Below are 24,344 nucleotides of genomic sequence, written 5' to 3'. Positions count from 1 at the left end.
GAGATGTCATCTAGTCCAAACCCTGCCTTTTCTGGATGGCCAAATGGAAGCTGTAGGAGCCCACATGTCATGCTACCAGTAGAGCTGCTCTCCTGATTTCCAAGCCCTCCACTAACCATCCCCTTTGTCTATTCTAGCTAGTACTCTCTTTCTAGAAAGATGACTATAAAAAAAATGGTTTAGAATTTGCACAGACTTTAAATTGTGACTAAAATTTGGCTAAGTTTGATTTTTTTTTTTTTTTTGAGACAGGGTCTCTCTTTGCTGCTCAGGCTGGAGTGCAGTGGTGTGATCACAGCTCACTGCAGCCTTGAACTCCTGGGCTCAAGTGATCCTCCTGCCTCAGCCTCCCAAGTTGCTGAGATTACAGGAATGAGCCATGTGTGTCACTAATTTTTTAAAAATTTTAAATGTTTTAGAGACGAGGTTTTTCTCTGCAATCCAGGCTGGAGTGCAGTTGTGCCGTCACAGCTCACTACAGCCTTGACCTCCTGGGCTCAAGCCATCCTCTCATCTCAGCCTTCCAAGTCTCTGGGATTATAGGCATGAGCCACCACACCCAGCCAGATATGATACATTTATAGCCATTAATGAAGAAGAGTAAAAAGAAAATACAGCCCAATGTGTTGGGGTATATTTTATTTCTAGATTCAAATTTTACTTCAAATTGACATTAAGCTAGTCTTCACCAGAGTTCTGTCCTCTGTTTCTAGCCAAGTAACAACTAAAACAGAGAAAATGAAAATAACAACATGCAAGGCACTTCAAATGAGAATGATTTGCATATCACAGGATGAAAAGAGAGGCCCTGAGAACATTGATGAAACTCTCAATTTTGCTTTTGTAAAAATAACTGTTACACTCTTGCTCTGGAAGTGAAGATAGCCATAATGTGTCATCATATAATTTTTTTCAGAAAAGAAAGCCAAAATGTGAAACAAGTTACATTTCATTCTCTGTCATTCTAAGAATTAGTATGTAAAGTTGGCATTATAACCACAATTATGTTCAAGATAAGATAACTTGATTTTATAATTTTAGTTTAAATTTTCAAAACGAAGTCCAGCTCATTTCCCACCACTTTATCATGAAATCTGAGTTTCTTTTTTGAGTGGGATCACATAAAGTGGCCTTTTATGGTTTTAGTTCTCTGATAATATGAACCTGAGATTCTTGACAATTTACTTTTCAATACTTGAGGAATTTGTCCTAATCGTGTGTAACTGCGACTGCCTTAATTCAGATATGTTTTACCTGAACTGTTTCAACAGTTTCTAAATGAACTCTTCCCTCTCTTGTTTCCTGCACTGATCTATGTGCACATGCATGACTATGAAAGATCTTTATTTTTCTAAGTTGCAAAATGACTGTGTGCACCTCTGCATGACACCCTTCAACAACACTCCTTTATCTGTGGATTAAAGTCCACATTCTCTACTTTGGCACGTGTTTGTTTCCTGGGGCTGCCATAACAAAGCACCACAAACAGAGTGGCTTAAAGAACAGAAATTTATTTCTTCCCAGATCTGGACACCAGAAGTCCAAAATTAAGGTGTCAGCAGGGTCGATTCCTTCTTAGAGCTGTGAGGGACCCTCTGTTCCATGGCTTTCTCCTGGCAGGTAGCCTCTGGCATTCTTTGGCTTAGGAATGGCATCGTCCCTATCATTTCATACCGTTTTTCTTCTCTGTGTCTTTGTGTTCACACTTCTCCTTTTGGAGTAGGGCCTACTCTAATGACCTCCTCTTGATCATCTTCAAAGAATATGTTTTCAAATAAGGTCACAGTTACAAGTACTGGGGATTATAACTTCCACATTTCTTGTTGGGAGGCAATTCCACCCATAACAGCATATAAATAAATGTCTTTGTGACCCTGAATCCAACTCTTAAGCCATATCTCCTGTCACCTCTAACACACACACACACACACACACACACACTCACACACTCAAGTTCACCCTAATGAACTTGCTCAGCAGTCACAGTAAATTATGCAATATGACCCACACTCCTGATCATTCATACCATTTGGACCTTTGCACATGCTATGCCCTCTGCACCTTAGAGCCCTGTTCTACTATGACATTAGTTACTTCTCTCCCATAAAAGTAATCATTGGCTCACTTCTCACTGGTAAAATGAAGTTCAACACACTGTGAGATAGGATCCTAACCTGAGACACTTGATAGCAAAGAACTCTGAAAAGTTGAAAGAAAACTGGAAATGGATCAGAAACACAGGATAGAGCCCCAGTTCCATGTCTCTCAAGGAATTTCAGGCGAGTTCCTTAGCTCTCTGGGCCCTGTTTCTTAATATGAATAATGAAGAAAGGTGTTGGACTTTATGATCACTGAGGTCCCCTAAGCTCCAGTCTTTCATTTTCAGTAGTGCTTTCAGGTTGCATTTTTCACTCACATCTTCAAATTATGTCTAGTCCTTTTGCAGGAATCCTTACACATGAGTAGTGTGAAGTGCTCGGGGTTTGTTTTAGTTCTAAGAATCACAGCCTTGGTTTGACCTGCCCAAGAGGTCAAGACAGGGTTGAGTTTAGTGTGCAATGCTCTTCCGTTACTCACCAACCCAGAACAAGATTTAGCAACAAATCTAGAAACTCTTTCTTAAGTTTACTGAAGAAAGCTTGCTGGTTTATTCATGCATCGGCCTGTGTACAGTATCCCCTTTCTCTCATCACTGTGCCTCAGCGAGAGTTCTTACACATTCTCTTCCTCAGCAATCTCTTGCCCACAGAGCTTCCAAGCTAGGAATAATAGAGCAGACAACATGTCTTGGCCACTTTGCAAAATTAAGAGTCTGTTTTTATGTGAAAGGAAATACTATTCCTCATTTCAAAGTTGCAAATTTAATAAACTTTTCAAAGGTTGAGAGTTATATTGGGAAAAAACCAGCAGAGACAAAGGTTTGATGCCAAAATAAAGGTAAGTTTACAAAAATGTTTTAGGTTCTAGAAACTAGTGGTGTAGGAATAACAGGAACAGGGTATTGCATAATATTTTCCATACAAATATTTACTGACTCCAAGGGCAATAGCAGTAAAATATCACCCCAGGGTGAAACTTACCACTGAGATCGGGTTAGACAGCCAGTGGATCTTTATTTACCCAAAGGCAAATGTATTTGATGTATTAGCCTGGACTCTCCAAGGTGGGGCGTTGGATGTTTATTTGCTTTTATGGGGTTACTCCCCCGATCTATCCTATAACTGCTGGGTGTCTGCTATTTGTGGAGTTTGCTTTTTCCAGGAGAGAGCCAGCAGCTTGTAGAAACATGCTGGGTTACATAATGGTCCTCCTAGTCTGAGGAGAGCCTTCTTCTCTAACAGGATTCAACACTGCTAGGGAGGAAAGGAGGAAAACAAGAGGCAAGAATGATGTGTTTCTGTAACAACTTGTTACCTATTTCTTAATATAAAAAACAAGTCTTTATTGAGTTCATTGTCTGTGAATAAGAAATTGTTACTCATTTCTTAAATAAAAACAGCTTAATCTCCAGTTCCTTGTGACTCTAATTGATTTGTCTAGCTATACACTCGCTTGAAAGATGATCATCCTGAAGTCACGTCAATAAATTTACAAATTTAAGCTGAATTGTTTTAATCATGAAACAGAAGCCTTCTAATGATTTAGCTATGTAATCCAATTGTCATCAAATATGACCTATGTATCTACTTTTGGTGACTTCTCTCACATTCAAAACTTCTGGAATTTAGATATAAGTAATTAATAGACTTCCAGTTAAGATGGTGTTGGAACATCACATTCTGCTCCAAATACAGATCAATGGTAGATGCAGAAAAGGAGGCATACCAAAGATGCAATTAAGAAAACAACTGGCTAGGAAAGGAATGGAAGCATAAAGTGGTGAATGGAGCTGCAGCTGTGATTATTTGGAGCTTGAGGTCCCAAAGCAATCGTGGAAAATGACAGTTCCATTTCTAAGATAGAAGAAAAATAGTTGATGATTTGGGGAAAGGAAAGAAAATTAAGAAACCTGGAAGTAATGTCAGAGAAGCAAGAGATGAAGTAAACTCTTTACTAAAACTTAAGAAAAAATACCCACTCCTCGTATCAAGAGAAGCAAATAAAAATAAATCCCCACATAGATGCATAATAGTGAAACTACAGAAAATCAGAGATGGTAAGAAAATCTGAAAAGCTACCACACGTGAAAAACAGATTAACTACAAACAACTTATCAACAAGTGGAGTTTCCAGAAGACAAAGGAATAATATCTTCAGGATACTGAGGGAAAATCATGATCACCTAGAGCTAAACTTGCTGAACTATTATTTCAAGTATGTGATTGTATACATCAATTTCTAACCACGTGATGGACTTTGATATCCTGAAAGGCTTTTTGCTAAATACCTCTAAAATACTGGAAATGCAGAACTAAGCTTATAATAAAGTAAGCAATATCCTCAGAAGCCAAAAACAAGCTGCAGCATTGCCTCAGTGGGGACAGTTGTCAGTCTCAGTAACCTACACTTTTGGCTTTAACATCTTTTGCCTGACAAACAGACAAGTCCTTGGACCTTCAGAAGGTAAGGAATAGAATGGAGATTTCCCATATAAAGCCAGGGTCTACCTCAGTGAAAAGGCAAATTCAAAAAATGAAATCCATCCTGTAAAGAGAGATTGCAAGGAGAACTATCTGTCTCAGCTCTGCCTCTGTATGAAAGGAATCAGAAAGGCTCCCCCGAGAATCTAAGAGCCACAAATAGCCCTTTATGTAGGAATATGATTTATATTGACTCTATGTAATCCAAAAAATTAATTCATGCTAGTCTTGATAGAGGTGATGTAAATCCTGTGTGGAGGATTGTATCTTCTACCCAGACCTTAAAATTCCCACAAAGACATAATGAGCATAAGCTCATAATCAAAAATTAAAAAACAAACAAACACGTGAATAAACGTGTGAGAGTCAGTGGGGGATAAAAAGAGAATCAGATACACAGAGCATCACAAATTGGAATTATCAGGTACAGAATATAATGTAAGTTTATTTAAAATATTTACATATATAAAACAAGAAACAAAATCTATGATATGAACAATAAACTATCAAAACTACTTGGAAGATTGTTTAGAAGAACCAATTATCACATTGAACCATTTAAAACTTCCTATTTGATTGGTCAAAAATGGTCAAATATTGGCACTTTATATGAGTCAGCTGATAGAATATCTAGAAGTTAAAAATATAATGATAGAAATTTAAAAGTTATTTGTTGAAGTAAACAGATAAAATGGAAGAGAGAGCTGAAAAAATTACCCAGAATAAAGCATAGAGAATAAATAAAATGTATAAAATGCATACAAAAGGTAGATACAGTGGAAATATTGAAAAGATTTATCACATATAAAAATGGAATTTCAAAAAGAAAACAAGAAGTGTCATTTTTCCCTGTCCTAGAGATTTGTGGAACTTTGAACTTGAGAGAGATGATTTAGGGTGTGTGGTGGAAGAAATTTCTAAGAACCAAAGCATTCAAGATGTGACTTGGATGCTCTTAAAAGCATTCAGTTTCATGCATGCACGAAGAGATGATTTGGAATTGGAACTTATGTTTAAAAGGGAAGCAAAGCATAAAAGTTTAGAAAATATTTGCAGCCTGACAATGCAATTGAAAAGAAAAACCCATTTTCTGAGGAGAAATTCAAGCCTTCTGCAGAAATTTGCATAACTAACAAGGAGCCAAATGTTAATTGCCAAGACAATGGGATAAATGTCTCCAGGGCACGTCAGAGGTTTTCATGGCAGCTCCTCTCATCACAGGACCAGAAGTCTAGGAGGAAAAAATGGTTGTGTGTGCCAGGCCCAGGGCTTTGCTGCTTTGTGCAGTCTCAGGACTTGGTGCCCTGCATCCTAGTCATGGCTAAAAGGAGCCAACATACAGCTCAGGCCATTGCTTCAGAGGGTGCAAACCCCAAGCCTTGGTGGCTTCCGTATGGTGTTGGGCCTGCAGGTGCACAGAAGTCAAGAATTGAGGTTTGGGAACCTCTGCCTAGATTTCAGAGGATGTCCAGGAAGAAGTTTGCTGTGGTGGTAGAGCCCTCATGGAGAACCTCTGCTAGGGCAATGCAGAAGGGAAATGTGGGGTCAGAACCCCTAGACAGAGTCCCCACTGGGACACTGCCTAGTAGAGCTGTAAGAAGAGGGCCACTGTCCTCCAGGCCCCATAATGGTAGATCCACTGATAGCTTGCTCTGTGTTCCTGGAAAGGCTGCAGAAAATGCCAGCCCATGAAAGCAGCTGGATGGGGGGGCTGTACCCTGCAAAGCCATAAGGGCAGAGCTGTCTGAGACCATGGGAGCTCACCTCTTGCACCAGTGTGACCTGTATGCAAGACACGGAGTCAAAAGGAGATCAATTCAGAGCTTTCAGATTTTACTGCCCAGCCAAATTTTGGACTTGCGTGGGGCCTGTAGCCCCTTTGTTTGGGCCAATTTCTCCCATTTGGAATGGGTGTATTTACCCAACGCCTGTATCTTCATTGTATCTAGGAAGTAAGTAACTTGATTTTGATTTTACAGGCTCATAGGCAGCATGGACTTGCCTTGTCTCAGATGAGACTTTGGACTTGAACTTTTAGGTCAATGCTAGACCGAATTAAAACTCTGGGGGACTGTTGGGAAGGCATGACTGGTTTTGAAATGTGAAATAGACATAAGATTTGCGAGGAGGGATGAAATTATATAGTTAGGCTTTGTGTTTCCACCCAAATCTCTTAAATTGTATCCCCATAATCCCCACATGTCAAGGGAGAGACCAGGTGGAGATAATCGAATATAGTAATGAAAATTAAATCTCCTTCCTCCAAAACTTAATAAGTAAAAGAATTCATTCAAAAATACTCCCAAAATATGCTAAGAAGAGGGAATCACCTATTCAGCCATAAAAGAAATGAAACCATGTCTTTTGCAGCAAATGAATGGAACTGGAGGCAATTAAGAGAAATAACTCAGAAGTGGAAAGTCAAATATCACATGTTCTCACTTACAAGTGGGAGATAAATAATGTGTACCCCTGAACATAGAGTGTGGAATAGAATTTGGAGACTCAAGGGTGGGAGGAGGGTAAGGGATGAGAAATTACTGATGAGTACAACGTACACTATTCTGGTGTTGGTTGCAGGAAAAGTCCAGACTTTATCACTTTGCAGTATATCCATGTAACAAAACTGCACTTGTGCCCCTTAAATTTCTATAAATTCAATTTTTAAAAAGAAGAGAGAATCATATTAAATTCTCCCACTTTTTAAGTAAACAAATAGTGGTATTCCCCAGTGGCAACAGGTTTAGAAAGAAATCAGGAAATGTTCTTGTATATAAGCATCTATCATTCTGATGAATCATTACTAATTCATTCACTTGTGATTCCTTTGTGTTGAAAAAAGAGAATGATCTTAAAAGAAAAAGATAAGTCCCTTATACTGTGAGAAAATGATAAAAGGATTTCATGATTCTAAAAAGAAAAAAAAAGAGTTATCAAAGAGATAGTAGTAAGGAATATTTCAGAATTAATGAAAAAAATGTGAAACCTAAGAATTGGGAGTCACAGCTAATTCCAAGCAGGGAAAAAAAAATACACACTCAGATACATTATTGTTAAACTTTAGAACTCTAAAGACAAAATCTCAAAGTCAATACAGAAAGATCCAGGAGAGGAACAATAACAAAAACTGACAGTCTTTTCTCATGTGAAATAATGAAGCATTGTCTTCAAATGGCTCAAAAAATAAAATATCACTATCAGCCTAGAATTGTATACTTATTAAAACAATCTTTTAAAGATTAAATAGGGATATTTTCAGATTGTAATAGTATCACCTATGCAGCAGGCATCAACAAAGTACAGTCTTATGGTAAGGTTGTATGACAATTAGATGAGTTAATACAAATAAAGTACTTTAAAAAGAGCTTGGCCCATCATAGGTAATCAATAAATATTTACTAATATTACGCTAGGTATTCTAGGTGAACAAAACCAGGAAACTGCACTATCAGCAAATTTTCACTAAAGACAATTTTAAAGAATGTATTTATTGAGCAGGAAAATGATCCTAGAAGGAAAGTCTGAGATACAAGAACGAATGATGACCAAAGTATATTGTAAAGATGTTTAATCTAAGAAAAATTATTGACTATGAAAATCAATAATAATTTCTGATTTATTGATTTGAAAAAAAGAAATATTATGCAATAAAGCCTTGTAAACTCAGAGAGGTTGATTAATTAAAGTGCTTTAGGCCCTTGTACCATTTGTTAAGATGGAAATGATTTTGGTTAAGTCTACGGTTGTTAAATAGGGCCTTTAAAATTCCAAGGGTAAACCTAAGAATAAAATATGACAGAGGGGAAAATAGAATAAAAAGTACAACAAGCAAAATCAATACAAGAGCACTGGAAATAATTAAAATGAGAAGTATGGAAAAGTCAGGAAAAACAGAATTCTTAACAACAGTAACAGATGAAAGTAGTTCAGGATAGCTGAGAAATCCTTTCATCTTGATCAATAAAAGGATGGACATACTGAACAACTCTAGACTTTTGTTATAAACATTTACAGTTATGCTATAAAAGCCTGGAAGGTAACCTAGGAAATACCATTCTAGACATAAGCCCTGGCAAAGATTTCAGGATAAAGATGCCAAAAGCAATTGCAACAAAAACAAGAATTGACAAATGAGACCTAATTAAACTAAAGAGCTTCTGTAGAGCAAAAGAAACTATCAACAGAGTAAATAGACAACCTACAGAATGAGAGAAAATATTTGCAAACTTATGCATTCAGTAAAAGTTTAATATCTAGAATCTATAAGAAACTTAAACAAAAACCAACAATCCCATTAAAAAGTGGGCAAATGATGTGAACAGACACTTTCAAAAGAAGACATCCATGTGGCCAACAAGCATATGAAAACATGCTCAACATCACTTATCACTAGAGAAATGCAAATCAAAACCACAGTGAGATACCATCTCACACCAGTCAGATGGCTATTATTAAAAAGTCAAAAAATTACAGATGCTGGTGAGGTTTCAGAGAAAAGAATATTTATAAACTGCTGGTGGGAATGTAAATTAATTCAGCCATAGTGGAAAGCAGTGTGACAATTTCTCAAAGAACTTAAAAAAAATTTACCGTTTGACCCAGCAAGTTCATTATTGGGTATATATCCAAAGAATTATAAATCATTCTACCATAAAGACACATGCACACATATATGTTCATCACAGCTCTATTCACTATAGCCAAGACGTGAAATCAACCTAAATGCCCATCAAATAACTGGATAAAAAATGTGGCACATATATACCATGGAATATTATGCAGCCATAGAAAAAGAAAGAGACCATGTCCTTTGCAGCAACATGAATGGAGCTAGAGGTCGTTATCCTAAGTGAATTAATGCAAGAACAGAAAACCAAATACCACATGTTCTCATTTATAAGTGGAAGCTAAATATTGAGAACACATGAACACAAAGAAGGGAACAACAGACACCAGAGTCTACTTGAGGGTGGAAAGTGGGAGAAGGGAGAGGATTTAAAATGTACCTGGCGGGTACTGTGCCTATTTACATGGGTGATGAAATAATCTGTACACCAAATCCCCCTGACATGCAATTTACCTACTTAAACCTGCACATGTACCTAAAATAAAATGTTTAAAAATTATAATTATGTATGTTAAAATTCAAGGATAGGTGCTAAATGACTAGAAATACTAACTTATATATTGGTTTTGTCTTTTTGCATATTAAATTTGTAAAATTTCTAGAATTCAAAAGTAATCTAAAACTTGTATCACTTTATATTAATCAGGGTTCCTAGGTATAAGCAGTGTAAACTAATTCTGCTTAACTTGAGCTAATAATAAACTTATTAGAAAGATATTAAGTGATCCACAAGAGTAATAGGCTGGAGAACTAAGGTTATAAATTTGTTAGGAGCCAAGGGAGATTAGGTTCAAGGAAAACACAATTACAGTCATGCGAAAGTCATATCTGGTTAGGTATTTCTGGTCACTTGTGGCCATTACCATCACTAGACTTTTTACAATGATACACTCACCACTAATGCCTGGTCCCATTTACCACTTCCACTCAGTGGTATGCCACTGCTGGTCACATCTAACTATATGACTTTGTAGGTAGATAATGCCTGCTTTATGATAAGCAGCTTGTTACATAGTCATTTGATAGGTCATGGTCACATGTTCCACCATGATCAGATGTTTAGTATCTAAAAATGCCTCGAAGTAGGCTAGAGCTATTTTATAAGAGAAGCATCGCTGCCCTTTAAAAGGGTAAATTTTATGTTATGTAAACTGTATCTCAATAATGCTGCCATTTAAAGAAAGCATTGTACAGCTAAGACATTTAATATTTTATTATGGTTACTTTTCTTTTGGGTTCAAGTTTTTGTTTTCTCTGAAGTTGGCAATTTCCTTTAATTTTTGTTTGCCTAATTTCAGTGATCTCATCGTTAACTTATTCTCAAAATCTCTATCAGAGTTTAAATATTCTCTCAGTACATTCGAACACATTACATATTCTGTTCCATAACTTTCTTAGTGCTTTAGCATTGTGTGTTTACATTGATTTCTGGTCAACTGAGATGTTTCGTTTGTATGGGGGAATGTCTTTACCTTTATGTCTTTTAGTAACCGGTATTGCTATTTTTTGTAACAAAGGGGTGCTGAATTAGCTATTTTGCTCTATTCTCCAGCCCTCTCTCACTTTCCAACCCCCAAGCCCTTGCTTTTTTGGATGCACTCATTCAAATTAAAAATGTTTGTATCATGAACATTTGTTAAAATTTACAAATGTTTTTCTGTCTCTATTGAAATGATCATATGAATTTTTTTCTATAGTTTTCTATGTCATAGACACTGATGGATTTTCCAAGGTTGAACCAATTTTGCCTTCTAGAATAAACCCAGATTGGTCACCATGTAACATTATTTTTCACTTTATCACTTGATTGCTAATATTTTGTTTAGGATTTTTAGATCTGTTACTGACATTAGCTTAGATGAGTTGGGAAGTTTTCTATCTTCTTATTTTTTTAGAGAGTTTCTGTAAGGCTGAAATTATTTATGCCTTAAATTTTTAGTAGAATTCCACCAAGGAAGCCATCTGACTCTGGAGTTTATTTTTAAAATACTTTAAATTATAAATTTAATTTATTATTTTTCATGCCAAAATGTCTCCCCTTAAATTCCTGATTTTATAATGTGTGCTTTCTCTCATTTTTCTTCATATTTTATCAATAGTTTATTTATTTTGTTAGCCTTTTGAAGGACCAATTTTTCTTTTTTTTTCACACAGAGTCTTGCTCTGTCACCCAGGCCCGATCTCAGCTCACTGCAACCTCCACCTCCCGGGTTTAAGCGATTCCCACCTCAACCTACCAAGTAGCTGAGATTGCAAGCAGGTACCACCACACCTGGCTAATTCTTGTATTTTCAGTGGAGTTGGGGTTTTACCATGTTGACCAGGCTGGTCTCAAACTCCTGATGTCAGGTGACCCGCCCACCTCCGCCTCCCAAAGTGCTGGGATTACAGGCGTGAACCACCATGTCCTGCCAGGACCAACTTTTTGTTTTGTTTTCTAATTCATTCCTTTTATTCTCATGTGTATTATTTTCTTTCTTCTACTTTTTGGGAGTGTAATTGCTATTCTTTCTTTAACCTCTTGAAATGATTACTTAGATTATTATTGTCAAACTTTTTTAGTATGTCATTTGAGGCTTTTGATTTTCTTCTAATCATGGCTTTAGCTGAATTCCACAAATGTTTACATTTGATGTTTCTATTAATGTGCACTTAAAAATACTATCTAATGTCCCCTTTGATTTCTTCTTTGACCCGTGGGTAATTTAGAAGATTACAGCATAATTTCTAAGTATTTGGGGATTATCTAATTTAGTTCCCCTATGGTCAAAAAATATACTGAGTTAGTCACTTCACACTGCCATAACAAAATACTACAGACAGGGTGGCTTTAAAGACAAAACTTTATTTTCTCATAGTCTGGAGGCTGGAAAGTCCAAGACTAAAGTCTAGCAGGGTTCAGTTTCTGGTGAGGACTCTCTTCCTGACTTTCAGACAGCTGACATCTTGCTGTGTCCTCACATGGTGGAGAGAGAGCAAGCTCCCTGGTGACTCTTTTTATAAAGGCACTAATCCCATCATGAGGGCCCCACCCTTATGTCCCTATCTAACCCTAATTACTTCTCAAAGGTCCCACCTCCAAATACCATCACGTTGGGGTTTAGGGATTCAACATTTGAATTTGTTGGTGGCACAAACCTTCAGACCACAGCACAGACCCTGTATTGTTTTAATCTGTTTATAATTTGCTTCTATTTTATTTAGGATTTATACTTTCATTTAGGATTTAGGATATATAACCACATATAAAAGTTTGCTTTATATATATATCTGTCAGCTTTTGTGCTCATATTTTTTCTAGCTTTATAATATACATAAAATATTTTCATCTTATTTTGGAGCATTTAAGATAATATGGGAATTCACCTATTTCTTGAAAATTTGTAGGATTCGACCACAAAACTAGTGAGGGCCAGTTCCTTTCTTGAATTGAAATTTTGTAGTTCCTTAGAAAGTTATCTGTTTTATCCATATTTTCAGGTATATTATTAAATCTATATTCTTATTAATGTCTGCCTTGTTAATATGCCAAGGGTTTAGAGAAATAGTTTAAAGATTTTAAATTTTAAAGTTATTTTCTGTCCATTTTTCCTATATTTAACAGCTCTTGCTTTTTACAAGTTTATGTTTTATATTTAATCTCCATACTTGTATGATCACATCTTCATTGTGAAATTTTTCCTTCATAAATAAAACTTTTATTCTTTTGTCCTATTATATTTGTGTTAATACTATTTTTTGTTTTCTTTTATTTACACAAGTAGGAGACATTTATAATAGAAAATTAGAAATGAGAAAAACAAATTTATTTTCAGAATAAATACTAATTAATTTTTTCAGAGAAATAATATTTTTCTGATATGAGCGCTTATTATAATAAAAATCAGAGAAACCAATCAGTAAGAATAAAGAAAATAAAAATCCTATAGTTAGATACCATCACTGGTAACATTTTAATGCATAATTATTCAGACATTTTTCTGCAGGCATTTATAAATGCAAAAAAAATAGAATTATACTCTGCAAGCTATTTTATGACCTGCTTTTCTTTTTTATTGGAAATACATCATGATTACATTTCTGTGTTAATAATTATATCTACTTTATTATTTTAATGGCTGCAAGCATTGTGCTGTATGAGTGAACAATTATTTATTTCCAGCTTTATTGTTAAACATTTACATGATCTCCTTCCATTTTGTAAAATTTAATTTAATTTAATTTTTGTATGTGTGCTATTACAAAGTACCCCAGAGCCGGCATCCTTTTATGAACATTTTAAACATTTAAAAATGGTTTTCTAATGATGTATCTCTACAGTAACTAGTGAAGAATTCATGCTTGCTAATTAAATATCCACAAATTAAAATTACCATAATGTGTAACTTTTCACCCATCAGATGGGCGGAGACTTTTCTCAATGATATTCTCTAATGTGGTTATGGGCGTAGGCAACTAGGCGCTCTCAAATGCTTCTGGTTGGGAGTATAAATTGGGAGAATCTTCCTTGAAGGCAACTTGGAAATATGTATCGAAAGCAGCTGCCCTGGTTTTTCATTTTTACAGATGTTTTATGAGAAAACCTGATTTTTCCAAGATCTTATTGGAAAGGAATCACATTATATATATGTTGTAAATCCAATCCTAACATAAAAGAATTTTCTTAGGGATATTCCAAATAATGAAGCCAGGTGCCCTGAAGATTTCCTGAAGTATGCTTTTAAACATTTAAAATTTCTTTTGATACCTATATAAATCATCATTGCCTTGGGACTCCATTCAAAACAAAACCAGGATTTTATTTTTGATATATGGTGGTAGGACAGGATGGGAACAAATCTGCTGCTTTTTACTCTAGACTTTCCCAAGTGGTTAAGATATTTGAACACTTTCCTGACATTTCTTGCCTTTAAATACTACATTTCTGTATTTTAATTGCTTATATTGATGGAGATGCTGTGACTGTAAAATCTGTATGCAAGGTGTGAAGTCTGGAAGTGCAGAGGAGAACTTCACGTTGTTCATGCTCTCATGGTTGCACATTGGTTTATTGGATCGTTCAACTTTCCCTACTTGTCTTCTGTTTTAGGTGGCACATGGGCTCTTGGGGGCCCTGCTCAGCTACCTGTGGAGTTGGAATTCAGACCCGAGATGTGTACTGCCTGCACCCTGGAGAGACCCCTGCCCCTCCTGAGGAGTGCCGAGATGAAAAGCCCCATGCTTTACAAGCATGCAATCAGTTTGACTGCCCTCCTGGCTGGCACATTGAAGAATGGCAGCAGGTAGGGCAGACTGGCCACTCCAGGGCCCTCTGTTATTATGATTGTGGGGGGCCCTGCACTGCACTAACATAGAGTAGGCCAAGCCTGCCACCTCACCCCCTTTTGTCTTCTTAGTGTTCCAAGACTTGTGGCGGGGGAACTCAGAACAGAAGAGTCACCTGTCGGCAGCTGCTAACGGATGGCAGCTTTTTGAATCTCTCAGACGAATTGTGCCAAGGACCCAAGGCATCATCTCACAAGTCCTGTGCCAGGACAGACTGTCCTCCATATTTAGCTGTGGCAGACTGGTCGAAGGTAAGGGCCAGGCTCAACTTTAAAGTCCCTTCTTTTCTGCCCCTTCTTTGTTTCAGCCTTCAAATATTTCCTCCACAAGATCAGGCTGGAACTAGTGTGAAATGAGTAAGGATCCTAGGGGGCCACATGACACATTTAAGGAGGTGCTCACTCACCCTCGGGGTTGTGCAAGTTCCATAGCCCAGGCCCAAACACAATGATTAATTTCCACTTTTTACTTGATATCATTCAAAGTGTTCTTACCATCTTTCTCTTGAACCAGCTCCTTCTTTTGGAACTACCAGGATCATAGTATCCCAGGATAAACTCAAAATCAGTTTGGTTCCTGTCTTCCTTGTGTCCTCCCATATGGAATCATTCATTAAGCCCTGTCATTCCAACGTTCTGAACATCTTCCATGCATAACTTCCTCTGTGTTCTGTCACTTAGGCTGCTAATTTTACCCTTCATCATGGCAAGCTTGAATTAGTGCAGGGAGGGAGTAGAATTCCAGCACATCGTTTCAGTGCTGGCAGGACTTGACCCAGTCTACTAATGAAGCCTTATTTTTCAGGTGGGGGAAATTAAATCCCAATAGCTGAAGTAAGCTGCCTAAGCCCCCACAGCTGGAAAAGTAGCAGAATTCACTTATTTTGACTTTATTCCAAGAGTTCTTTCTGTTATATTACACTGCCCACTTGATCTTTCTGTATTATTCTCCCATCTCCATACTAGCTAGCATCCCACAGTGTTCCCATCATGGTGTCCATCAAGGCTCCTGCTTGTTCAGAATCTTCTATAAGTCTAATTGCTTGCAAAATCAAGTACAGCAGTTGCCGTTTATTCACAGGGGACACAGTCCAAGACCCCAGTGGATGCCTGAAACTGTGGATAATACTGAATCCTATATATCCTATGGTTTTTTGATCTGATAACTGAGAAGACTACTTAAGTGACTAATAGGCAGGTAGCATGGATGGAATGATTCATGTCCTAGGCAGATGGAGCGAGATGGTGAGAGATTTCATCACACTACTCAGAAGGTCGTGCAACCTACAACTTACAAATTGTTTATTTCTGGAATGTTCTATTTAATATTTTTGGACCACAGTTAACTGTGGAAAGCAAAACCATGGATAAGAAGGGACTATTGTATACGTTTCCCAGAGTAGCTGGTAGGGCCTTTCTTGCACTCATGGCTCTCTTATTCCAGTCCTTATTCTTCCAGCCCTTTACTCCGGTCTTGCTGCATCCTTAACATCTCCAGGCTGAGATTTTAGCACAGATTCTAAAACAGATAATTAGTTATGTTATCGGTATCTTGTAACATCTCGTCACTATCACCTGGTGTGTATCTTCTTGGAGTAGAGAGCCAACCCTGACATCAGAAATAACCTCAAGAAATAAGGAAGGACAGTGAGTGACATTCACAAGCTGCTCTGAGTCCTAGGTTCAGTGCCAGGCACAGTCATGACCTGATCCTCTCATCTCATCCTGCAATAGCCCCAGAAGCAGATATTGTCTCCCTTTTTATACATGAGAAAACAGAGGGTAATTCAGATTAAGTAACTTGCCCAAGGACAGAGATAGATTCAAACCCAGATCCGTATGACCCAAAACTAGTATACATGGCATCCACTCCCGTCTTTTATGCAAGAGAAAAGGCTTTTGAGCCTAACAGACCCATGCTGGAATGCCAGCTCTAAAGCCTAAATCTGGGTGTTCTTGTTAAATATACCTAATCTCTCTGAGCCCCCATTTACTTTTGCTAAATGCAATGGTTCTAGTGAGGATAACGTAAGATATTGGACATGGCAATGTCTAATAGAGTAGGCTCTTCCCATCCCCTTTGAGAGAAGGTCTACATTTCTGGCTGTAGGTTGGATTAACAGTATTTCTGTATCTATATCCAGATTGGAATTCTTCTCCAGATTGGGATTTTTCCTGTTTTAACTATCTAGTTCTGTTAGGAGCTAGTATTTTAAAACTGTCTTAATTGAAATCCTACGAGTCATTATCCTCAATCCAGGCCACTGAAAGTCTATATAAACTTTGCCCAAAACCTCAGAAGAAGCCCAAGGAAAGAGATGAACCCATCTCTCCAGGGTCTGCAGAGCAGGAATTGCCCTAGGATCCAGCCACCAATCCCACTCCCTCTGTCTAACTCACAAACAGTTGGAGACAGTGCCAGTGGCCACAACTCTCCTGGGAAAGTTGCCATACTGTAGGTCAGTGACTCAAGGGGCAGGAGAACTGTCTCTTCCTGCATTCAGGTCCTAAATAAAGAGAAAAGGCTGATCCAGGTGAGACCACCTCCCTAAGGGAGGGTGGGAAGGACAGGTAGACCTCTCTCTGGAGAGCTTTGTGGGCAAAAGTGGTTTGCTTAATTTTCCTCCTACTTGCATGTGGAACAATAGACGGCCCAATTCAGAATCATTATTTTGGAAATTCCTTTGAGACTAGGTCAGGCAGGGTGGACTAGGCAAAGGTGTTAGAGAGGTGGGTAGCCTGGGTAGGCTGGTGGGTAGGCAGTATTTATGCCATCACCCAGCTAAGCCCCAACAGTGAAGTCTTACCTTGCCCCATTGTCAGGGGAGGTGAAAGATCCAGTTACTGTTTCCATAGTTAGGGACAGAAGGAAGGGCCATGCTTTTGTGGAGAGAATCTTGTCATTGTGAATGCTTGATTCTCTTTGCTACACTTTGTGTGGCCCAAGGACTAGTCAAATTGACATCAGCAGGGAACTTAGAAGAAATGAGGAATCTCAAGACCCACCCAGACCTAAGGAATCAGAGTATGCATTTCAACAAGATTCCTGGGTGCTGTAATGAACGCTTGCAGTGTGGGAAGTGTTTCCTTACTTGCCTCTCATTCTTATTTGGGTGGGTTAGCCCTTACATGTGTCCGAGGTAGGGTTGGCTCTGGGTACTGACTTCTTTGAGCAAGTGCTGCCCTAACCTAAAGGGAAGAGGCAAGACAATGGGAAGACAGCAAAGGAGCAGATGTCAAGGAGAAACCAGGCAGCTTGTTTCTGGATGCAGTGAGGGAGCACCTAGAACCACAGACAAGCTCTAAAATACCCACTCTGCTTCTGTCCTTGCTTCTCTCCTCTAAGAACAAACAGGCCTTCACAGTTCTATCCTGTCTTGTGGAACAAACGGTTGTCATTGGTGTCATAGAGTGGAGGCTAGCGGTGACATGACCACTTTCCTCTCTGTCCACTCTCTCAGTGAATAACTGAATTTACAGTTGCCAGTTGCGTATCACTAAAGTAACACCACTGCACGTCTGTGTGGGATCGCTTCTGTGTCTTTGCTGTTGTGGCTTTCAAATCCTGGGTTCAACTGTAAGCTTCCCTCTTCTGTGAAGTTTTCCACTTCCTAAAATCATCCAGCATTTCCCACTTTTAAATCACAGTGACCCTAATTTTCATTGTTTTTCAATGGTAGCTATTTCCTGAGCATCCACATGGTTGTCTCACCTGGTTTATGTTGGCCTTGAAGCCAGTGGCCATGAGATTGCTAACAGATCCTTGGGTTGTCCAGAGCTCTGAGCAAGTGAATACTATTCCTCAGCAGTCAGGAAAAGTCAGGAAAAACGCAAAGTGGGGTTGACAGTGATCTTCAGAAAAGCTCAGGTCTGCTAACACAGGAGAGGCAGATGATTCATTGGAGGAGTTTTTGTTGAGACAAAGAAGAGAAGGAAACTAAAGAGGAGGCTACCCACGTGAGCCGGTTTGGACTGGAGGCTGTTTAGTTTCATAGGCAACCATTCGTCAGGGCAAAAGCAAGCTCTCCTGTGCTCCAAGAGGTCACCCCAAACTCAATCAAGACACTGTCTGGCTTCCAGTCAAGACCTCACATCCAGGAAGCCACTATCTGGGAGGAAGAGCAGCCATACACACACACACAAGAAGACAGAGGCAGCCTTAGCCTGTGACCCTAAAAGCCGATGTTGAGGCTTGAGTGCAGTCAGGCACACAACCTGTTGCACAAAAATTTGAGTTTCTTACTGGGTGGAGCTTTCTCCTGTTAGTTAAAATTTCCCCTCATCAGAGTTGCTTTTTTTTTTTGGCAGTGACTGACATCAAATTGCCACCCTTCTTAAAGCTTCCTGCCAAAGTAGTCCCTCTGCCATGGGATGGCTCACTTGGGGGCAGCTATCCATTTTGTGGTTCTGGATAAGGTCCTTCCACATTTGAACCTGGCCACTAACCCTGGACACAGAAAGGCTGAGCAGCCATGCCAGAATTTCCATTCTTCATGGAGCCAGGCCCCTGGCCTGCAGCCAGAATCGTCCTCTTCCCCGACACTAGCTCTATTCATGGCATGTTTGAGCTTTGTCCATTCATTTACTTATGAGTTTGCCTTGGTTCCTTAGATCTGGACCAAGCCTTAGGCAGAAAGGAGCCTTCAGTTCTTACACTGCTTTTCAAGTTATAAGAAAGGAGCATTGATTCATATCAGGCAATCTTCCCAAATGGTGAATTTCTGTGATCCACATACCCCTTGTAGCCTGTTTTGTGCCCAACCCTTTGGCTGAAATAGCCTTTGTTTTCTGTACTTTGATAGAACATTTGATTATTTTGTTTATCTTCATCTTTTTCCTTCATTGTGTTTCTTGGTGCTTTTTTTTTTTTCCTGCTTATCTGAATATGTCTTTTCTGTTGGCTTCTCTTCTTCCAAATCTCAAAAAGCTCAATATTTGATACTTTGATTTCCATTGCTACGCTTTTCCACTGTGGTTGATTCTGTGTCCTGAATTCTTTAACTTCCATTGGTGATTCTCAACCTCCAGGAAGTCTCTAACCTTCTAACCATATCTTCAGCCCTCCACCTAGTTTATATCCTCATCGTGGGAAAGCAAAGGGACAACCACTTCACTCTCTCCCAACTGATTCTCCCTACTTCCTGTCTCTGTCCATGTACCACTGTCTTCCAATACTTATAATCATCTCTGAGTTCTTCACTTCCTGTATTGTTATTCATATCTGCCAACTCTTCAACTCTTGAACTATTAATGTATCTAATATACTAAGTATAAAGAAAATAACTCTATAACAGAAAATTTATAAAGGTCAACTCAAGATATGTCCAAGATACATAGATTTTAAAATATGGCATTCCCCAGTTTTCCATAGAATTATTAATTACAACTCATGAGGGAAGTAGTGTGTTGAAGTCAGTTCTTACTGGCCAGCGAGAACCACTTATGATCTCATCCCAACTTGTGCTCGATCACATTGGGTTGATAGCTGGAAATCAGCCATGAAGGGAGTATTTACACCACAGAAACTGGCAAAACAATCATGGCTCTTTCCTCCAAGAACATGTTTTGAAACATTTACCAGCACACAAGTACACAAAAGCTTATTTACACACACACACATACACACACACACACACACACACACACACACACTCTTATGAAACACTTTCAGCTTATCCCTGGTGCTTAGGATGAACGTGCCCTCAAGTCCCCATCTCTGAGCTCTTCCATACAAAGTCTAAGAAACTTGGCTGGGCTTCCTTAAGACGTTTTTTATCTTTATCTTCATAACTGGTGTTTCATGGGCCCAGTAATACTGTACTTCTTGAAGACTTAGAGATGTCACCTTGGTCTTGAATAAGATCTGGAAGCATTCTCTGGATTACCAGGAAGAGAACTCTTCCCTTACTTTCTCCCAAACAAACAGCATCTTTCTGTCTCCATCTCTCTCTGTCTCTTTTGCTCTCTGTGCTGAGCCACCTGGTGCTGGGAGTGGGGTGATGCAAGCACCCCTGTGGCCACCATCACTGGAACTGCCCTGGGTCAGACCTGAAGCCAGAATAGCACTGGGTTTCACCCAAGACCCACTGCAACCACTATCTGGTTACTGCCTATGTTCACTCAAGGCCTTAGGGCTACAGTCAGCAGGTGGTGAAGCCATCCAGGCTTATGTCCTTCCCTTAAGGCTTATTCCCTTCCCTTCAGGGAGGCAAGTTCTTTCAGGCCCTGGACATGTCCAGAGATATTTCTGGGATCCAGGGATTTAAGTCAAAAACCTTAGAAATCTACCTGGCATTCTATTCCACTGTGGCTAAGCTGCCACTCAAACCATGCAACAAAACCCTTCCCCTCTTCCCTCCCCTTTCCACAGGCAGAGGAGCTCTCCCCATGGCCACCATCACCAGTACCCCACAGAGCATTCTGCCAGGCTACCATTGCTGATCACATAATGCCCAGGGACTCTTCAGTCAGCTTGTGAATGCTGCCAAACCTGGGACTCACCCTTCAGGCTAGCAGGCTCCCACCTCTGGCCCAGGGGAGGTGCAGAAATGCTGTCCAAGAGCCTAAGCCTGAACTCAGGGACCTCTGAAGCTCAGTAGGTACTCTATTTACTGTGGCTCGGCTGTTACCTGAAGCCAGCCAATCTCAAAGTCTCACCCAAGGTCGATGGCATACTACCTGGATATCACTGTTGGTTATTCAGGACTCAAAGGCTCTTCAGTTAGGAGTTAATTAATCCTGCCAGGACTTGGTCTTTTCCTTCAAGGCAGTGGGTTACCTCCTGGCCCAGGGTGTGTCTAGAAATGTCACCTAGGAGCTAGGACCTGGGATGGGGGCTTCACAACTCTGCCCAGTGCCCTATCTATGGCTGACCTTGTGTCCAAGATGTAAGACGAAGTACAAAGTCCTCTTGACTGGTCTCTCTCCTCTCCTCAAGCAGAAGTAAGGAGTCACTTTCATTGCTGCAAGCGGTGCTGCTCGGGGTTGAGGGAGGCGTAGTGCAAGTACTTCCCCAGCTGCCCCATCTGATGTCTCAATAGGTCACACACTGCCCCAGAACACCATCAGACTTGCCTAAGAATTTGCGTCCTTGTGTCATAGACTGCCTTTCAAGTTCACTTAGGACCCCAGAGCACTTTAGCCCATGGTGGCAAGGCTTGCTGAAACTCAGTCTCTGGCCACCAGGATGGGTACTTCCCCTCTGGTTAGGGCTGGCCCAAAATGCTCCCTCCATGGAAGTCAGCTGAGTTCCGAATGGTTTCAGTTCCTGCTATGACAGGGCAGCACTGAGTTCAATGCAAAGTCCCCCAGTTGCTGTGCTCTCCCTCCCTGAAGTGCACAGATTCTCCGTACCATGCAGCCATTGCCAGGGAATGGGGAAGGGGTAGTGTTGGTGATTTAAGACTGTCTTTTCTGCCTTCTTCAGTGCTTCTTTCAGTGATATGAAGTTAGAACGAGGTACTGTGATGGCTCACCTGATTTTTAGTTCTCATGAAGGTGCTTTTTTTATTCACAGATAATTGTTAACATTTAGTGTTCCTGTGGTAGTGGGAGCGGGGGGATGATCAGTGTAGACTTCTATTCTGCCGTCTTGCTCTGGTAAGCATTCTTCTACTGGAATAATAGTCTTTTTAGACTGAATCTGACAGTTTACTCTTATATTTTGACCCATCCATAATATGCCCAGTGCATTCAAATTCATGTAGTTCCATCTGTTCCATGTATTTTAAATCTCTCACATACACACACACACATACAGACACACACACCCCACACAACACACACACACGCACAACCTGAATACACTTGTTTTTTCTGACCAAAAGTAACCGCCAAAGGGGAAGAACCATTTCTGCACATGTTTGTATCCCACTTGGTGCTTGGTAAACACTTTTTGACTAAAGTATAGAGATTTATAAAAGTTTCTTGTACTCTGAATAGGCCTAGTTCCATAGCCTTAGAAACTCAGTGATTTAATCAGCATTTACTGAGCATTGCTATGTTGATTACCCTAGGCACCAGAAATCAAAGACAGCTAAGAATAGTTTTCAGTGAGTTCACAGTTTAATAAGGCAGACAGAAGGAATGATGTTTAAACCATGTAAAAAAAAAAAAAAGCCCAATAAAGGTACTGTATGTACAGAGCTATGTGAAAAGTGAGGGGAAACATCTAAGTCTGCCTGGGTCCCTGGAAAGTGGTGCAGAAGATGCAGCTTTGGAGTTGCATCATAAGAGATGAGTGCTGTGTGGAAATGAGACAGATGGGTATTCTAGGAGTGACAAGAGTGTATATAAAGGCACAGATTTGTGGGAGCTTATTAGTCTTGTGTGGCTTAAGAACAGGATGCACTGAGGAAGTGCTGGTAGGTGAGATGGAAAGGAGAGGTTACAGCCAGATTGTGAAGACTTTGGGATATTGGGTTTATCCCTACAGTCATTGAGAGCACTATGGAAGGTGTTTGAATGAGGAAGTAAAATGTAAGGTTTTAGACTTATAATTCTGGCTGCAAGTATGGTTAATGTATTAGAGGAAGAAGGAATTGGAGCTTGAAAAACCTTGTTAGATGGCAATTGTAATAAAACCAGTGAGAGAGAAGCAGCAGTTGGGATAGAGAATAGTAAGTGGTTTTGAACAATATTTAGGAGATTTAACTGACATATTTGGCAATTGAATTGACAGGACATGAGCAAAAAAGAGGAGTGTTTTATATTTCTATACTGGAAAGCGAATGGATGAGATGACGTTAATTTTAAAATTAATTAGAAGCAGCATATTCAGAAAGTGACTTGAAAAAGAGAGAAAAAAATGGCTTATTTTAGACATACATGTAGTTTGAGAGGCCATAAAGGTATCAATAAAGAATTATAGCTCAGAAAACATCTGCATTAAAGTTATATGAATCATCAGCACATATGTGGTAGTTGAAACTATGGAAGAGGGCTACCATGATATCTAAAAGTAAATTAGTGACAGTAGTCTCTTTAAAAATTATTTGAAGGATTTCAGTGAGGCAAAATATGATGGTAGCATAGTTACTATTCCCAAATCCCTCATTAAAAAGGAAAAAGCAGAGAAATTAGGAATGCAAAAGGAAAGAAAAAACAACAGAGGTAATTTTAACAAAAGTAATATAAGTAGGTGAGGCCAAACCACACAGTGCAGACACGGTTCAGAAATGGCAAAATAGCAGCCAGGCAGCGATAAAAAAGAGAAGAGACAGGGCCGAGAGTTGTGGAACACAGACATCAGCAATAAATAGCATGACAAGAAAATAATCCTACTCTGAGGAGAACCCTCAGCAAATAGATCTGAGACCAAGCAGCCAAATTGAGGAAAGACTCCAGGTTCCAGAGTGTGATTGGATGCAAGAAAGATCACGCAGAACCACTATTGGGCCTTAAGAAGACCAGAGAGTACTGGGCTTAAGAAGTGCCCAAGTTGTCAGAATTATAATCCAAGTGGAGAAGGAACACAAGGGCAAAGGAAAGAGATGTTTGGCTCCTTGGGAGTTGGGGAGTCCAGAGATACAAATCCCAGAATTGTGGCCAAATTGTTGCACATAATACTTCTTTTTAACACCAGAGGAGGAAGCTCTTAACAGGGAAGATAACTATCCTGAAATACTCCCACCTGCTTACACTCTCCTTCTCTAAAAGTACAGAAAACAATCTAATTCATTTAATAGGAGCGTCAGCAAACCCTCCAAAAAAGTAAAGTATCAATAGCATACCAACATAATGAAAATGTGGCCTTCAAGCAGATGAAAGTATAGTCAGTATTACAAAATGAGCTAAGAGAAAACAAAAAGAAAA

At 39.3% G+C, this 24,344-nt stretch overlaps 1 protein-coding gene across 7 annotated transcripts in view; it reads left to right on the top strand.

Moving 5' to 3' along the window:
- Positions 1-24,344, top strand: part of ADAMTSL3 (ADAMTS like 3) — a 338,323-nt gene that overhangs the window by 240,895 nt on the left and 73,084 nt on the right. For all 7 annotated transcript variants that reach the window (XM_064366147.1, XM_064366148.1, XM_064366144.1 and 4 more), the window contains exons 18-19: positions 14,297-14,489; positions 14,604-14,783. In XM_064366147.1, coding sequence (XP_064222217.1) covers positions 14,297-14,489; positions 14,604-14,783 — 373 coding nt within the window. The remainder of the gene's footprint in view (positions 1-14,296; positions 14,490-14,603; positions 14,784-24,344) is intronic.

Source organism: Aotus nancymaae, unplaced genomic scaffold (assembly GCF_030222135.1).
Source record: "Aotus nancymaae isolate 86718 unplaced genomic scaffold, 86718_ANA_hifiasm-v0.15.2.pri h1tg000064l_0, whole genome shotgun sequence".
Taxonomy (NCBI): Eukaryota; Metazoa; Chordata; class Mammalia; order Primates; family Aotidae; genus Aotus; species Aotus nancymaae.
This window is presented reverse-complemented; position numbering and strand designations above follow the sequence as displayed.